We start from the raw sequence: 15,809 nt of genomic DNA, 5'->3' as shown, positions 1-15,809 counted from the left end.
GAGAGAGAGAGACAGAGAGAGAGAGACAGAGAGAGAGAGACAGAGAGAGAGAGACAGAGAGAGAGAGACATAGAGAGAGAGACAGACAGAGAGAGAGAGACAGAGAGAGAGTGAGAGAGAGAGAATACGAGAGAGAGAGAGAGACAGAGAGAGAGTCTAGTGCAATAGGGTTATCTGCAGTGTGACATGAACCCAAGGTCCCAGTTGAGGCCATCCTCATGGGTACCAAACTCGACCATCAGCCTCTGCTCGGCCACTCTGCATTGTTGCATAGCCCAATGTCCGCCTTGGAGGATGGTCACCCGAAGATCCGAGGCCGAATGTCCCTGACTGCTGAATTGTTCCCCATCTGGGAGGGAACTGCCTGGTGATTGTTGTGTGGTGTCCATTCATCCGTTGTCGTAGCATCTGCTTGGTCTCGCCAATGTACCATGCCTCGGGCCATCCTTGCCTGCAGCGTATAAGATAGACAATGTAGGCTAAACACATGAATACCTGCTGTGTACATGGTGGGTGGTGTCCCCACGGGTAATAGTGGTATCCGTGTTGAGACTCTGACTCGTCTTGCAGTGGTTGACATGACAGGGTTGTACGGTGTTGTGGTCAATGTTGACCTGAAGGCTGAGCAGTTTGCTACGAACAATGATCTGTTTAAGGTTTGGTGGTTGTTTAAAGGCAAGTAGTGGAGGCTTTGGGAAGGTCTTGGTGAGTCGCTAATTCTCATCAATAATGTGTTGCAGGCTGTGAAGAACATGGCATAGTATCTCCATTCCCGGAGTGCACTGGACAACTAAGGGTACTCTATTGGTTGTAACCAATGTCGATCTCCTGAGGAGGTCATTACGGTTTCTCGCTGTGGCATGTCAGAACTAGCCATCGATGAGTTGAGCATCGTACCTTGTTCTTATGAGCGCATCCTTGAGCACCTTCAGGTATCCATCACATTCCTCCTCATCTGAATAAATCCTGTGCATGTGTTGGGCTTGTCCGTAGGGGATAGCCATTTTAATATGTTTAGGATGGAAGCTAAAGAAGTGTAGCATTGTGACGTTATCCGTGGGTTTGCGGTAGAGTGGAGTGCTGAGGTACCCATCCTTAGTGAGATGCATGTGTCTGAGAATGAGGCAGATACTAAAGAGTAGTCCATGGTAAGTCTGATGGTGGGATGAAACTCATTGATATCACTGTGCAGTTGTTTCAGTGACTCCTCACCATGGGTCCAGAGGAAGAAAATGTCATCAAAATGTCTGGGGTATAGTGTTGGTTGGAGGACCTGTGCAAAAAAGAAGTCATGTTGGAATCTGTGCATGAAAATGTTGTAATATTGGGGTGCAAATTTGGTACCCATGACTGTTCTATGTGTCTGGATGAAGAACTGGTTGTCAAAGGTGAAAATGTTGTGGTCGAGGATGAAGCAGATGGGTTGTAGGAATGTGCTTGGAGATTGGCATGTAGTACTGAAGCTGCTGCCGCGAAGCCATCATTGTGGGGGATGCTGGTGTAGAGAGCTGAAACAACCATTGTGACGAGAAATGTTCTCGGTTCGACTGGTCCATGGGCGCTGAGTTTCTTTGAGAAATCTATAGCGTCGTGACAGAAGCTGGGAGGTCCCCTGTACAATGGATTTCAAGATGCCTTTGACAAAGCCAGAGGGGTTCTCACACAGGGTCCCATTGCCGATATGATGGGACATCCCAGTGTGTTGGCTTTGTGTATCTTCGGCGGGGTCCAAATTGGAGGGCCGCTGCCCTGGGCTTGACATGTATGCTCAAACCATCAGGAAATGTGTAAATCACAACACAATCCCATCCATGCTCTCAAAACCAATCGCAACATTGTCAGCATACCAGCAGATAAAGGAGGAGCCATTGTCAGTCAGAATAGAACAGAATATTGCAAGGAAGTGTACCGACAACTGAACAACCAGGAATACTATAGGCAACTACGGGCCTATCCTACCAAAGGAAACACCGTGAATTAAACACTTGATGGAGCAACAGCGCTCCGAAAGCTAGTGCTTCCAAGTAAGCCTGTTGGACTACACCCTGGTGTTGTGTGATTTTTAAATGAGATTTGAAGATAGCTCATATTCAAAAAGACAGACAGAAAGCTGGAAACTATAGGCCAGTTAGTTTGACATCTGTCACAAGGACGATGTTAAAAAAGCTGTTATTAAAGAAGTTATAGCAGGGTACTTGGATAAGTTTAAGGTGATCGAGCAGAGTCAATATGGTTTTGAGAAAGAGTAATCACGTTTGACTAATCTATTGAAGTTCTTTGAGAAGGTAACACATACTCTGGATAAATAGGAACCGGTGAATATGCTTACTTAGATGTCCATAAGGCATTTGATAAGGTGCCTCACCAAAACGTATCATGGAAACTAAAATCTCATGATGTAGAGGGGAGCATATTGGTATCAACTGATGTGCCAACAGGAAGCAGGGTGTAGGCATAAACCTTTTAATTTGCGAAGATGTAATGGGTGGTGTGCCACAGAGATCTGTGCTGGGACCTCAACTGTTTACAATTTACATAAATGACTGATGAAATTGCAGAAGGTACGATTGCCAAGTTTGCTGAATAGATAGGAAACTAAGTTGCGAAGAGAACGTAAGGAGTGTACAAAAATATATAGAATTGTTAAGAAAGTAGCAAATATGGGACAAATTGATTGGGAAAACATGAAAATATCCATTTTGACAGGAAGAGTAAAAACGCAGCACATTGTCTAAATACTGAAAGGTTGCAGAGCTCTGCGATGCAGAAGGATCTGGGGGTGTCCTTATGTATGAATCGCAAAAAGTTAGTATGCAGGTAATACAGCAAGTAATTAGGAAAGCTAACAGATTATAATAATTTATTGTGAGGGGTTTGAATGTAAAAGCAGGGAGGTCATGCATCAGCTATGCTGGACGCTGATGAGAATGCATCTGGAGGAATGTGCCCAGTATTAATCACTTTAAGGATGTAAATATATTGGAGACAGTTCAGAGAAGATTTACAAACTAACATCTGGAATGAGGGATTGTCTTATGAGGAGAGGTTAGACAGGTCAGGTTTGTATCTGCTGGAGTTTAAAAGAGCTAGAGGTGACTTGACTTAAACTTAAGGATCCCAAGGGATCTCAGGATTCATTTTGGATTGTCTGGCTCCTAATTTGTATATCTATATGTACATTTGTTTGAAATGTTTATGAGGAGTTGAGTTTGGTTAACACTTTGATTGTAGCCTGGCTGTTTCAAAACAAGCTACAAATTTTCCAGTTTGTGACTATGCAGCAGACCAAACATAAGCTGTGGCCAGTAAACCCAGAGCTGCTCCACAATAACATTAAAGGCACAGCAATTCTTAGCACCATCTCTGGCCTGTTTCTCCCCACTGCTATGCCTTGTTAGTCCAAGTTGTCATGACAGGACTATCTGCATGCCAAACGGAAGAAGCATACAATAAACAAGGGCAAGCAATCCCACAACTGATGGATCAGATCCAAGCTCTGCAGTCCTGCCAGATCCAGTTGTGAATGATAGCAAACAATTAAACAGCAGCAGATGGTGTCTAGACAAATATCCCATCCTCAATGATGAGGGACCCAATCATATCAGTGCAAAAGACAAGGATGAACCAATTGCACTGATCGTCAACCAAATGTGCTGAGTAATGTCCCCAGTATGTCAGTCTTCAGCCAACTTGATTCACTGAAATGATATTAAGAAATGGCTGAAGACACTCAATACTGCAAAGGTTATGGACTCTGAGAACCTTCTGGCAATAGTACTGAAGACTTGTGCTCCAGAACCAGCCATGGCCCAAGACAGGCTGTTCCAGTACAGCTTCAACACTGGCACCTACCTGACAGTGTAGAAAATTGCCTGGGTGTGTCCTGTTCACAAAAAGCAGGACAAATTCAACTGAAACAATTACTGTCCTATCAGTCTACTCTGAAACATTAGCAAAGTGATGAAAGGGTAATCAACAGTGCCATTACTGCACTTGCAAAGGAATAACCTGCTCATTGATGCTCAGCTTGGGTTCTGTCAGGACCATTCAACTCCCGACCTCATTACAGACTTAGTCCAAACATAGTGAAAAGATCTGAACTTTAGAGAAGAGATGAAAGTGATTACCTTTGATGTCAAGGTAGCATTTGCCTGAGTCTGACAACAAGGAACTCTAGCAAAACTAGAATCAATGGGAATCAGTGGGATGGTTGAGGTTTTTTGGAGGTCAGTCAACTCAGTCCAAAGACATCATGGCAGGCTTTCCTTAGACCTGTGTTGTAGACTCAACCATCTTCAGCTGCTTCAACAACTTCCCTCCAATATGAAGTCAAAAATAGGAATATTTGCTGATGACTGTATAGTTGTTTAGCACCACTCATGGTACGTCTGCTACTAAAGAAGACTGTAACCAAATGCAGTAAGACCTGGACAATATTAAGGCTTGGACTGATGAGTGTCAAGTTGTATTTGCACTACTCAAATGCACACCCTATCCAACAAAACGTTATCTAATCATTTCCTCCTTATAATCAGTGGCATTATTATTGCTGAATCTCCCTACTATCAACATTCCTGTGTGTTACCACTGACCATAAGCTGGACCAGCCACATAAATACTATATGAGGAGGTTAAAGGTTAGGAAATCCATAATGATTAGCCCATCACTTGTCTCCCAAAGTGCCTGTCTACCATCTACAAGGCATAGGTCAGGAGTGTGGTGGTGTGATGGAATTGCCTGGACCAGCGCAGCTCCAAGAACACTGAGAAGCTTGAAATCATCTAGGAGAAAGTAGCCTGCTTGTCTGGTACTCTGTATACCAGTTTCAACATTTACCCCTTCACCACTAACACAGCGGTAGCAGCGTGTAACATATACAAGATGCACTGCATTAACTCTAAGCTCCTTTGACATCACCTTCAAAACCTGTGACCTCTACCATACGAAAGGACATGGCAGCAGATGCACAAGAACACCACCACCTGCAAATTCTCCTCCAAGCCACACACCATCCTGACTTGGAACTATATCACTGTCCATTCACAAAATACTGGAATTCCTTTTCTAATAACATTGTGGGTGTTCTTACAGTTTGAGAACTATAGCAATTAAAGGTGGAGACTTGCCACCAACTTCTCCAGGACAGTTAGAAATGGGAATAAATGCTGAGATAACCAGTGATGCCTATATCCCATAAATGAATGGAGGAAAGAAAAAAAAATCTTGAAGTCATTCTTCATTGTTCCATTTTTTAGCAGCCACTGGCAACTGACAACTCCTGGCATTAACGGCTGGATTGGACTCTTGTCCACATCTCAGCATTATCGTGTGTTAGCCCAGGAAGCTGCACCAAGGTCATACATAAACCAGCAAAAACTCCCATCATTTCTAAATCATTTCCACTACACAAGTAGACTATGTTATTTCATCTTTTTGCAAAGCATGCATTCAATTAAGAAATACCATTTGCAAATGTGTGATTCTAGTTAGATTGGTGTGTGCTATAAGAGGAGGATGGCTCATTACCAAGGAATCTAGCCAACATCAGAAATCATAGCAAAGCTTACACAGGCTCAAAAGGGTGAATATGAAATACATTATTATGTCTTTCGTTCTGCTGTTTTGAATCATCCTTCAACATATAGAATGCCTCAGAAAAAAGGCAAGTAAACGATCTTTAAAGCAACAAGAACGACACTAAGACAAGATGGCTACAGAATTCTCTACCTGAGCTTTCCTAATTAGTGTGAGTTTTAATTACTGCCTCCATACAGCAGAAGCCCAGGAAGGTAATATGCAGACAGTACACTCTGTGAATAAATTCTTGTTATGTCATTGCTGTCCTGCACCATTTAGGTTGGTTACAATGTTCATGCACAGATTACAACATTCCAACAGGACTGAGTTAAAGGAGAGTAGAAGCTATCCCAGAGAAAACTACTATCAATATAAACATTCTATAGTACATTTTCCCCCAATTGGTGCATATGTAGTTCTTTAAAATATTTTGAAATCATTGCCATATCTGTCACTGCTACTGCTGCTGCAGCTATGTCTCTGCAACTAAGGTACTTCCAAGTTTTTTTAAAATTCCAAGCTACTGGACATTTGTCACTTCTTTCCAATAAAAATATAATGGATCCTGTTGTACTTGAAAAACAACTAGAAGATTAGCATGTGAGGCATCATTAAAATGACTAATTTTATTTCTTCTGGATCATGAAGGCTGGAAATCTGAGCGTAAACTGTTCTAGACAAAATCCTTTCTCCCTCCATGCAATGCATTAAAGTGCAAAGTAAATAAAACTATTGCAGTCCATTCTCAAATTGGGGTCTGCTCATTTATTGCTGATTTTAGGAATATTAGGATTTCTGCCAAAAACTAATTATATGGAATATATCTTCTGATCATCTGCAGGAAGCATTTTGCATGGGCAGCCCATGCTTATGCAGATGATCATTTACAGTTTAGACGATCTGCCAACATTTTATGAACCACTTTGTCTCTTACTGCGTCGTTACTTTCACACACCCTATTGTAAACAGCACTTTTTGCTGCCATATTCATACCCATCATGTTCATATTTGCACATATACCTATAAATTAATCAATAGCAAATTCCACCCCTAATATTAGTGAGAAATGTTGTGGTAGTCCAAGTCTGGTCCCGCTCCACTTTTCCATTTCCTTATCCCCAAATGTTTTAAACGTTTACTACATGTTATTGTCAACTAGCAAACTCTAATCACTGAATGTACAGGATTTACATCTACAATGTAAAAGGAAAATCTTTTTTATCCCACAACCTTACATCAATAGCCATTACCTGACTGAAATCTCTTGCTAAGGGCATGCTTACTGAGGGCTGTGACAGTGTCCTTCAGTATTTCTTACTAATTTCACATCTATTACTTATTTCTTCTATAAGCTTATCATTCATCTATATTCCTATATTCTGACAACAGCTGTTAAAACCTTTAACTCTGTAGAGGACAGATGGGCAAATTGTCCATTTTAGTTCAATACAACTGACTTTTTGTCTTCTACGTTTCTGGCCTCTGAGGTCAGTAATCTTTAATTTCTTTGGTGCAGAGGTGATATTCTATTAAAAGATTAGTGTCCCAATTGTGCAAATTGCTAATTCACAGATTTTCCAAGTATATTAGCTTTGCCACTTTCCACATCCATTTTCATCTGTGCTTTCTTTCTTCATCGATGGCCTGCTTAATAACTATAGTATTTCACTGGATACTTCATCCAGGAGGGACCACTTGTTTTAGAAATTTTAGTGTGTTATCACCAAATCTGAAACTGGTAAAACTCAAAACCTCTTCAACTTTGTTCCGATTCTTATTACCCAGAGTGTACATACCATTGAGCCAGTCTAATCCATGCACTGTAGATGTGTATCCACTATCTAATACTGCAAAATTAAAAAATTCTGCCACCAACACATTCATCATTGGCTTGAAACTTCTTGTGACCAATAGAAAGCCCTTTCTTTGATCCAGGTCTCTATCTTGTACATTTGAATATTCCATTTCATTTAGCTTTGAATATTCTATTATACAATTTGGGACAGTTCATAGCATAATGGCACACTTGAAACTTTGAATGACTACCCTGTGTGTCTAAGTGAATAGAAAAATCGGCTTAACATTTCATACAAAGCCTGTCCTCTTACTTGATAAAGTCGGTGTATTCCATCCAGAAGACGCCCTCACTGCTCCCATGTGCCATCAGCTCATGTCGCAAGTGATCTGGCCAATGTGGCCAATCGTCTGACCAGTTTCCACTCCAGGAAAAACGCCCCCACGGGTTCCGTAGTCTCAACAGCCTGAGCAGAGACAGAGACATTGATTCAAACATCCTTCTCCCTTTTTGAACAGAGTCTGGTATTCCAAGGACTCAGTATTTAGTGTAGCTCTACATGCAATGCATTGTTTTAAATGTCTGCCACAACCACACAATCTTCCAAACGTATGGTGGGACTAGATTCTTTGCACAGGAAAATACCTCAAAAGGCTTTTTGCAACATGTGAAGATTACTGGTAAGCTGTTAAAACCACCAATACAAAAAAAGCACAGCACTGATTCTATTGTGTACTTAACCCTCAAATCTAACTGATCAGATTCAGATGTGGACAACAATTTACCTGTACAGTATATAGCATTTTCAACATAGTGCAACAATCAAAGATGCCCCAAAGATGGGCAACTGGCCAGACTTGGAGGAGTGCTGAGATTCTCAGAGGGTCGAAAGAGGGAATAGTAAAATCAAGCAGGTAGAAAATAAGCAAGATCATAAAGATCATCAGAGCAAAGTAGTTTTGGAGCTTGTTACACTGCAGTGGATGGAATATTTGTCTTTAGTCACAATATCCCTCACCTGTAACCTTGCACATCTCTGACGTCAAGGATGGAATATGCATGGCGGGGCCTAAGGCCCATGGTCTCATACACTGTGTCATCCACTTTCATGTTTCCACCTCCACAAGAAGCACCCATCAAAAATCTAAATATTTGAGAAAGGAAAAGGTTACATATGTCAATGGAGATTTCAGGGAAAAGTACAGAAGGATCGTCAGTAGAAGCTGGGTTAATACTTTATTAAAAAAAAGGCCTCATTGCTGTTCTGGATTTATCCTGTGGATCTGGCAATCCCACCAGGTTACCCTAGTTGAGGTGCTGAGGGACACATTTTGACGGGGATTTTCTGCTGGGAAAATTCAGGCAATTAATACCAATTGAACCACTCTATCAAAATGGCAGTATACAACCCAGTACTCCAAATGGCTGCCTTCTATGCTTTCATCATATTATTCTGTGATGCCTTTATTTCCTGAGAAGTGCAGCAATATGGTAGTTTCAGAATATCACCAAATACATGTGTTATTAAATTAAAACTTGATAAAATAAAACTTTAGTTGGCACTGATCAGTCAGGAATATATGACAATGCTGTCATATACATCACTAAATGATCCAAAGCAACATCCTGTACTGACACAGTTAATTCATATCTCTACTGTTTAAGATTGGAATATTTGGGATGGCCAATCCTCTAATCTTCAACTTAATATGCAATTCTAGTTCAAAGCAAACAATCCATCATTAAGGATGAGGTTTCTAAATTCTTGGAAGAGCAGGGTCGGATTAGAACAAGTCAGCATGGATTTAGTAAGGGGAGGTCGTGTCTGACAAACCTGTTGGAGTTCTTTGAAGACGTGACAAGTAGGTTAGACCGGGGAAACCCAGTGGATGTGGTCTACCTAGACTTCCAAAAGGCCTTTGATAAGGTGCCACACGGGAGGCTGCTGAGCAAGGTGAAGGCCCATGGTGTTCGAGGTGAGCTACTGGTATGGATTGAGGATTGGCTGTCTGACAGAAGGAAGAGAGATGGGATAAAAGGTTCTTTTTCGAAATGGCAGCCGGTGACAAGCGGTGTCCCGCAGAGTTCAGTAAATCCCGCTAATAATGAAATCCGATACTTATTTACTACTTTTCTTAAGTAAATTAATTTATCTTCTGTAATTCGCAGGTTATTTTCTTGATCAGTATGTTGTACTGTGATTCCATTTTACATGTATTCCATTTCCTTGGTTCCAAACAATTTATTTCACAATGACCAGATTAAATTGTGCAAATCGTTCTTTTACAGGAAAGTACCAAAGAGAAAGGAAAGATTGGATTTAATTCCTCTTACACAGAACCATAAAAACAAGACAGTTGGGGCTGTTCAACCTATCTAGTCCATGCTGACCCAAAGACACCCAGATGCCCTTCCTAATTTCATCTTTCAGCACACAGCCCATAGACATGCTTGAATCTTTCTCTAATATTCAGGCTGCCTTCTTACTTGATGGCATCTGCAAAGATTTTACTCATACAACTTCAATATAGGAGACTAGGACCCGTGGCACAGCCTTAGAATTAGAGGGGGTAAATTCAGAACAGAAATGCGGAGACATTTCTTCAGCCAGAGAGTGGTGGGCCTGTGGAATTCATTGCCACAGAGTGCAGTGGAGGCTGGGACGCTAAATGTCTTCAGGGCAGAAATTGATAAATTCTTGATGTCACAAGGAATTAAGGGCTACGGGGAGAATGCGGGTAAGTGGAGTTGAAATGCCCATCAACCATGATTGAATGGCGGAGTGGACTCGATGGGCCGAATGGCCTTACTTCCGCTCCTACGTCTTATGGTCTTAATAGGTGTGTCTGTATAGGGAGACTCAAAAATACAGCAGAGAATTGAAGATTATAATATTTGTAAAATGTACATTGACATTTATACTGATGCAAATCCAATGTATGGAAAAAAAATACAAAATTACTGCAGATTCTGGAAATTTGAAACAAAAACAAATTCCTGGAAGATCTCGGTAGGTCTGACAGCATCTGTGGAGAGAAATCAATGTTAACATTTTGGGTCTAGTGACCCTTCTTTAGAAGATGTGTGTACATTTTGCTTACCCAGCTTCCTTTGAGCTCAGCATTTTGACCCAAATGAGATCTGTATCAATGGGTTCCTCACGTGGATTTGTCGAACTGACTTGGAGCATGAGGCTCTCACAAGGGGCACCTGTCAGTGTGGCTAGTCCTTCAATGGCCCGCCCAGCCTGCAGGGCAAAGTAGGAGCCATGAAGCTTAGCTAGAGCTTTCTCGATCAGAGCAACCCACAGCTGCTTCCTCTGGGCCTGTTCATACCAGAAAGACATGGTTAGGTACACTATATAGAAGGCTGCCTGAGCATTTGCTAAAAAACAACAACTTACCTTTAATGTAGGAAGGCACCCTAGAGTTAACAAGAACTGATGCCTACCGCCAAGGTTGGATGGTCAAAAGCTTAAGACAGGTTTAAAGGAATGTCTTAAACAAACAGAGAGGCAGAGACTTAGGGAAATAATTCCAGAGTCTCAACAGCTGAAAGCACTTGCTAAAGGCAGCAGCTTTTACCTGTGAAAGCTTAAAATTTTCTCAACAACCAGCACTAGTGAAAATGAGTCCAAAAGTTTAAATCGTGTACACCTTGATATGTGTAAATTGTCATGTGAGCTGTAAGTGATAAAGCCACATTCATGCATTCAGCTCTTTAAACACTACTTGTTTCAGGGTTTAAGGAGGATGATGTCAGTAGCTATACTGAAACAAATGTGGAGCATGATGTACAGGGGACTTTGGTTTTACCATACCAACATGATTCTCTCATGATTGGCACACCCTGCAAATTGCTGAGAGCACCAGACAATCTCAGAAATGAAGAACATGCTCCTTATGTATATTTGATTTCAGTAGAAGGCACAACTCTTTGGATAGTCCATATTCTCCCCCAGACGGCACTGAGTGACAGAATTGAGCCAAATTAACTTGCCTTTATATTCCCCCCCAAAGCCATCTTGCCATTCCTCAGGATCATAATATTAATGGTTTAGATATTAACATCAATTAAAAAGTGCAAACTCCACACAGATAATCACTCAAGGCTGGAATTGAACCCAGGTCTCTGGCACCATAAGGCAGCAGTGCTAACCACTGAGCCATCATACTTCAACTGCAAAAATACTTTGCATTAAAAATTAAATATAAATCCAGCTTACAAACACCAGACACTATACTGCCCCAGTTTGATAAATGATTCTAATTGCACAGCTGAACCTCTGTAATACTCGAAAGTTCAATATCTCCTTTCAACGTGGCAAGAGCAGAAATAAGTATGAAAACTTTGATATTGTACGGAAAATGTTAAAGATTATCCTGTCATTGGCAAGCAATGAGCACACTCAACCACTGGGATTAATCAAACGTGAATGACAAGATCCGGATTGATGAAACAGAAAGAAGTGGAAGTCTTACACTTACATTATACCTTGTCATGCTTTTCTGCTGTTTTTAAGGTAGAAACTCTGCTTTGAATAGTTTGAATAAAAAATGCTAGCACTCTTTAAATAGACAGTGGTAGTGTTGACTTAAGATCCATGCGATCTGGATATCACTGGCTAGGACAGTATTTATTGTCCATTCCTATTTACCCAGAGGACAGCTAAGAGTCAATCATATTTATGTGGGTCTGGAATCACATGTGAGGCTAGACAAGGTAAGGAAAGCTGTTTCCTTCCCTCAGGGTCATTAGTAATGAGGTGGGTTTTTCCGACTACTAACAACAGTTTCATGGCCATCATTAGAATTTTAATTCCAGATTTTTATTAAATTCAAATTGCACCATCTGCCATGGTGGGATGTGAACCTGGGTTCCCAGAACGTTACCTGTGTCTCTGGATTCAAAGTCTAGCAATACCATCACTGGGCATCACTTTCCCTTAATGCACCAGCCTACTTTACTTCAAAGATGCAGGAACAGAAAAGATGGAAGGAAATGAAGAGGAAGTTGGAGAATTGAGATTTTGAGCAAGAAGCAACTGTTATGAAGACTGTGTTTTAATTATGGTGATAGGATATAGATGATTATCATAGTTTTTGGTTAAAATGTACGTTTTTTACATCTAAAGATGCTACTGCTAATAAATAACCAACACCCTGTATCACTTAATAAAAATTGAAAGAATTGTGGATGCTGTAAATCAGAAACAAAAACAGAAGTTGCTGAAAAAACTCAGCAAGTCTGGCAGCATCTGTGAAGAGAAATCAAAGTTAACATTTCGGGTCCAGTGACCCTTCCTTAGAATGGATGTTAGCTAGGAAAATGCCAGTTTATATGCAGAAGATAGGGGATAAGGAGTAAACGATAGGTAGTAATAGAGCCCAAAGACAGAGAAGAGTAGTTGGAGAGACGAAGGAGTCGATAACGACCTGTCTGGGACAGTGAATAGCTGTGAATGGAGACCGTTAGTGGCTAACAGAAGGTAGTGTGTAATGGCTGATCTGTATCACTTGCTCTCTTACACTGTACATTCAATGTTCCTGTCATTTAGTTTTCGATTGAAATGATCTTTGACATTTAAAAGGCTTAATGGAAATTAATGTGTGCAAATCAATAAGTTTACGCTGTTGAATTAATCAGTTGCCATTTTTAAAGCACTAAATTCATTTTACACCTTATTTGCCCCATATACTACTGCATGATATAGAAAATCATCATTTGAGATTCCTGCAACACCCTTCCTATATACAAAAATGACATTAATTTCTCAATGTTTATGACCCGATAATAATTCTGAGTGTAGACACTGGTCATAGGAAGAGAATTGTACCCAGGAAATGGGCTTGCAGTCTATTTCAGATATTTAAGCAATTTTGCACAGCAAGGTGGAATAACCGAGCACTCTGTAGGCTCCAGTTTTCAAAATGCAAGAAACACTCAGTTCATAAATGATGAGGACATAACGTGGATACCTACAGTATGATTTCGACACAGCGTCTTAGATTAGGGGCATTTCACTTCCAAACTGAAGCCAAAAAAACGCAGGATGTGAAAGGATTTTTAAAAAAATTCTATGGCCAGTGGCATTTTACTTCACCAGCATGTCAATTTTTCACAATGAAAACTGTTTCCAAGAAATGAGGGACCTTTCCAAAGCATCCTCCAGCACTGCATTATACAATCAACTGACTCAGTTTTGTTTGAAGAACAAATGTTCTCCTTTCAAAACATTCTGAGTTTTGGATCTACCTACTTACCTTTACAACAAACAGCTCAGGGATTTTTTTTTGTTTGCTCTCAGGATGTGGGTGATGTTTGGGTCATATTGTTCTATGCTCCTACTGTGTTCAGAGAAAGCAACAGACCTTCACCTGAACTGCTGCACACCACACTGCTGAAGGTGGGAACACGGCTCTTATATAAACAATTCAAGGATTTTTCTCCAGCAATACTTCAGGAACAGCACTATAAGTCAGACTGCATGATCTGGAGATAACTTGGAAATGATGATATTCCCATCACATTGCTGCTTTCTCCTTCTCTGGTTGTGAAGGTTTCATGGGAGGGAAGTACCGTTTAAGTGGTCATGGTGAGTTGCTTCACTGCATTCTGGAGAACCTATACCTGACAGCCACAGTGGGCTTGTGATGGAGGGATGGCTACTGATCCAGAGATGGGGTGGCCAATGAGCAGTTTGCTCTTCTAAATGCAGGAGTACTTTCTGTGTTACATTTTAAGATTAAGAGGCTGGAGGAGTCAAGAGGTATACACAAACCAGACAAAATAGAAGCAGAATAGACTATTCTGAGGAAGGGTGACTGGACTTGAAACGTTAACCCTGCTTTCTCTCCACAGATACTACCAGAGCTGCTTCGTCTGTCAAGCAATTTCTGTTTTTGTTTGTGAGCAGAATAGACTGTTTGGCCTCTTGAGCCGAGACCACCATTTAATAAGCTCATTTGATCAATAGGGCTGATCTGTTTGTGTTTAGAATTCCACATTCCCAACTACTTTGATAACTTTTAATTCTCACACCCAACAAGAATCTACCCACGTCTTTCTTAAAAGGTGAGTCACTTGTCACGGTGTCTTATTCATGTATCCATTTTTGAGAATGATATGGCTGGTCTAGCTACATTTATGGTCAGTGATTGTTCTCTTGGTTGTTAATACTAGGAGGATCCTAGCAATTGTGGTGCTATTCAAGGTTAAGGGAGGTAGTTTAGCATGTTGGAAATAGTCTTTGTCTGGCACCTAATCAATATAAATGTTACCTGTCACTTAAGAACCCAAGACAAGTTCTACTCCAAACCACAAAAGGTGCTTCTCTCCTGAGCTTAAAATGTTAGATGAAATCATCAAAAAACTGAAAGAACTGCAAAGGCTGTAAATCTGAAACAAAAATAGAAATTGCTGGAAAATCTCAGCTGGTCTGGCAGCTTCTGCGGGGAGAAATCAGAGTTAATATTTTAGGTCTAGTGACCCTTCTTCACAACAGTTCTGAAGCAATGCAAAAAATGCAAAAGGGATAAACTCCTATGGGCCAAATGTCTGAAAACAAAAAGATAAAACATGATAAATTGTCATGTCTGCTGAAGTGTTTTGATGCTGGAGCTGTTTTGCTGACAGCTTTAGATTGATGATAAATGTCCAGTTCCGATTCCAATCACCTTGGATTTGAGTTGTTGAGAATTGGTCACAGTCCATTACTTCAGAATTTTCAGATAGACAGAAATATTGGTATTTGGAAACTCAATCAAGTTCTCAGGGACTTCTAAGAAACAGGATTTCAGGAGGGATTGAAATGCTGTGATTGGAGGTGTCTTTACCCATTCTGATTGCTGAGTGTGTAAGCAGAACTTTAAGTTCACACAGGGTAGTGAGACCATAATTAGTGTAGGACCCAGTTCTCTTAATGCCAGTCTTTTCAGTAATTATGGCAATTTAACCATATTCGATATCTCTTTGAATGCTATGACAATCTAATTCTCCAAAGTCACGATTTAAAAAAAAAACTCTGGGGTCAATTCCAAGAACTTACATTGTACAACTCTTTTCAATCTTGAGAATATCTAAATAGTCCAAAATTTTCCAGTACTCCCGTGTTAGACTGTAAATATAGATAGGTGTTTTCAAAGTTTACAATTAGTTCCAGATAGGTCATGTGCTGTTGATTAGGACTGAAGTGTAATGCCCTCTTACCTGAGAAAAGAGAAGATAGCCATATTCATCGCATGGTAACATATCATCCACCAGCACCGTTATCCAGGTTCCATCCTTGCACAGCCGTACCTGATAGGCTCCCTCATGGCAGATAGTCCGGGTTATCATCACTCTCTCCACCAGCTCAGGCCGCTCAGCAAGCACAGCAAGTGCACTCAAAAACCTGGTACAGAGTGCAAAAGGTCAGGGAAGTTACAAAACTGAACT

The 15,809-nt window shown here is 40.7% G+C and overlaps 1 protein-coding gene across 9 annotated transcripts in view; it reads right to left on the bottom strand.

Moving 5' to 3' along the window:
* capn15 (calpain 15) overlaps positions 1 to 15,809 on the bottom strand; it is a 305,948-nt gene that overhangs the window by 18,331 nt on the left and 271,808 nt on the right. For all 9 annotated transcript variants that reach the window (XR_006314778.1, XM_043711451.1, XM_043711453.1 and 6 more), the window contains 4 exons: positions 15,582 to 15,765; positions 10,475 to 10,698; positions 8,392 to 8,517; positions 7,687 to 7,839 (listed from right to left, as the gene is read on the bottom strand). Coding sequence is in view for 8 of the 9 variants with exons in the window: in XM_043711451.1 (XP_043567386.1) it covers positions 7,687 to 7,839; positions 8,392 to 8,517; positions 10,475 to 10,698; positions 15,582 to 15,765 (687 nt within the window). In the remaining variant the exon portion in view is untranslated. The remainder of the gene's footprint in view (positions 1 to 7,686; positions 7,840 to 8,391; positions 8,518 to 10,474; positions 10,699 to 15,581; positions 15,766 to 15,809) is intronic.

This window comes from Chiloscyllium plagiosum, chromosome 21, assembly GCF_004010195.1.
Source record: "Chiloscyllium plagiosum isolate BGI_BamShark_2017 chromosome 21, ASM401019v2, whole genome shotgun sequence".
NCBI classification, from domain to species: Eukaryota; Metazoa; Chordata; class Chondrichthyes; order Orectolobiformes; family Hemiscylliidae; genus Chiloscyllium; species Chiloscyllium plagiosum.
The sequence above is the reverse complement of the archived record's forward strand: the minus strand, read 5'-3'. Positions and strand labels throughout refer to the sequence as shown.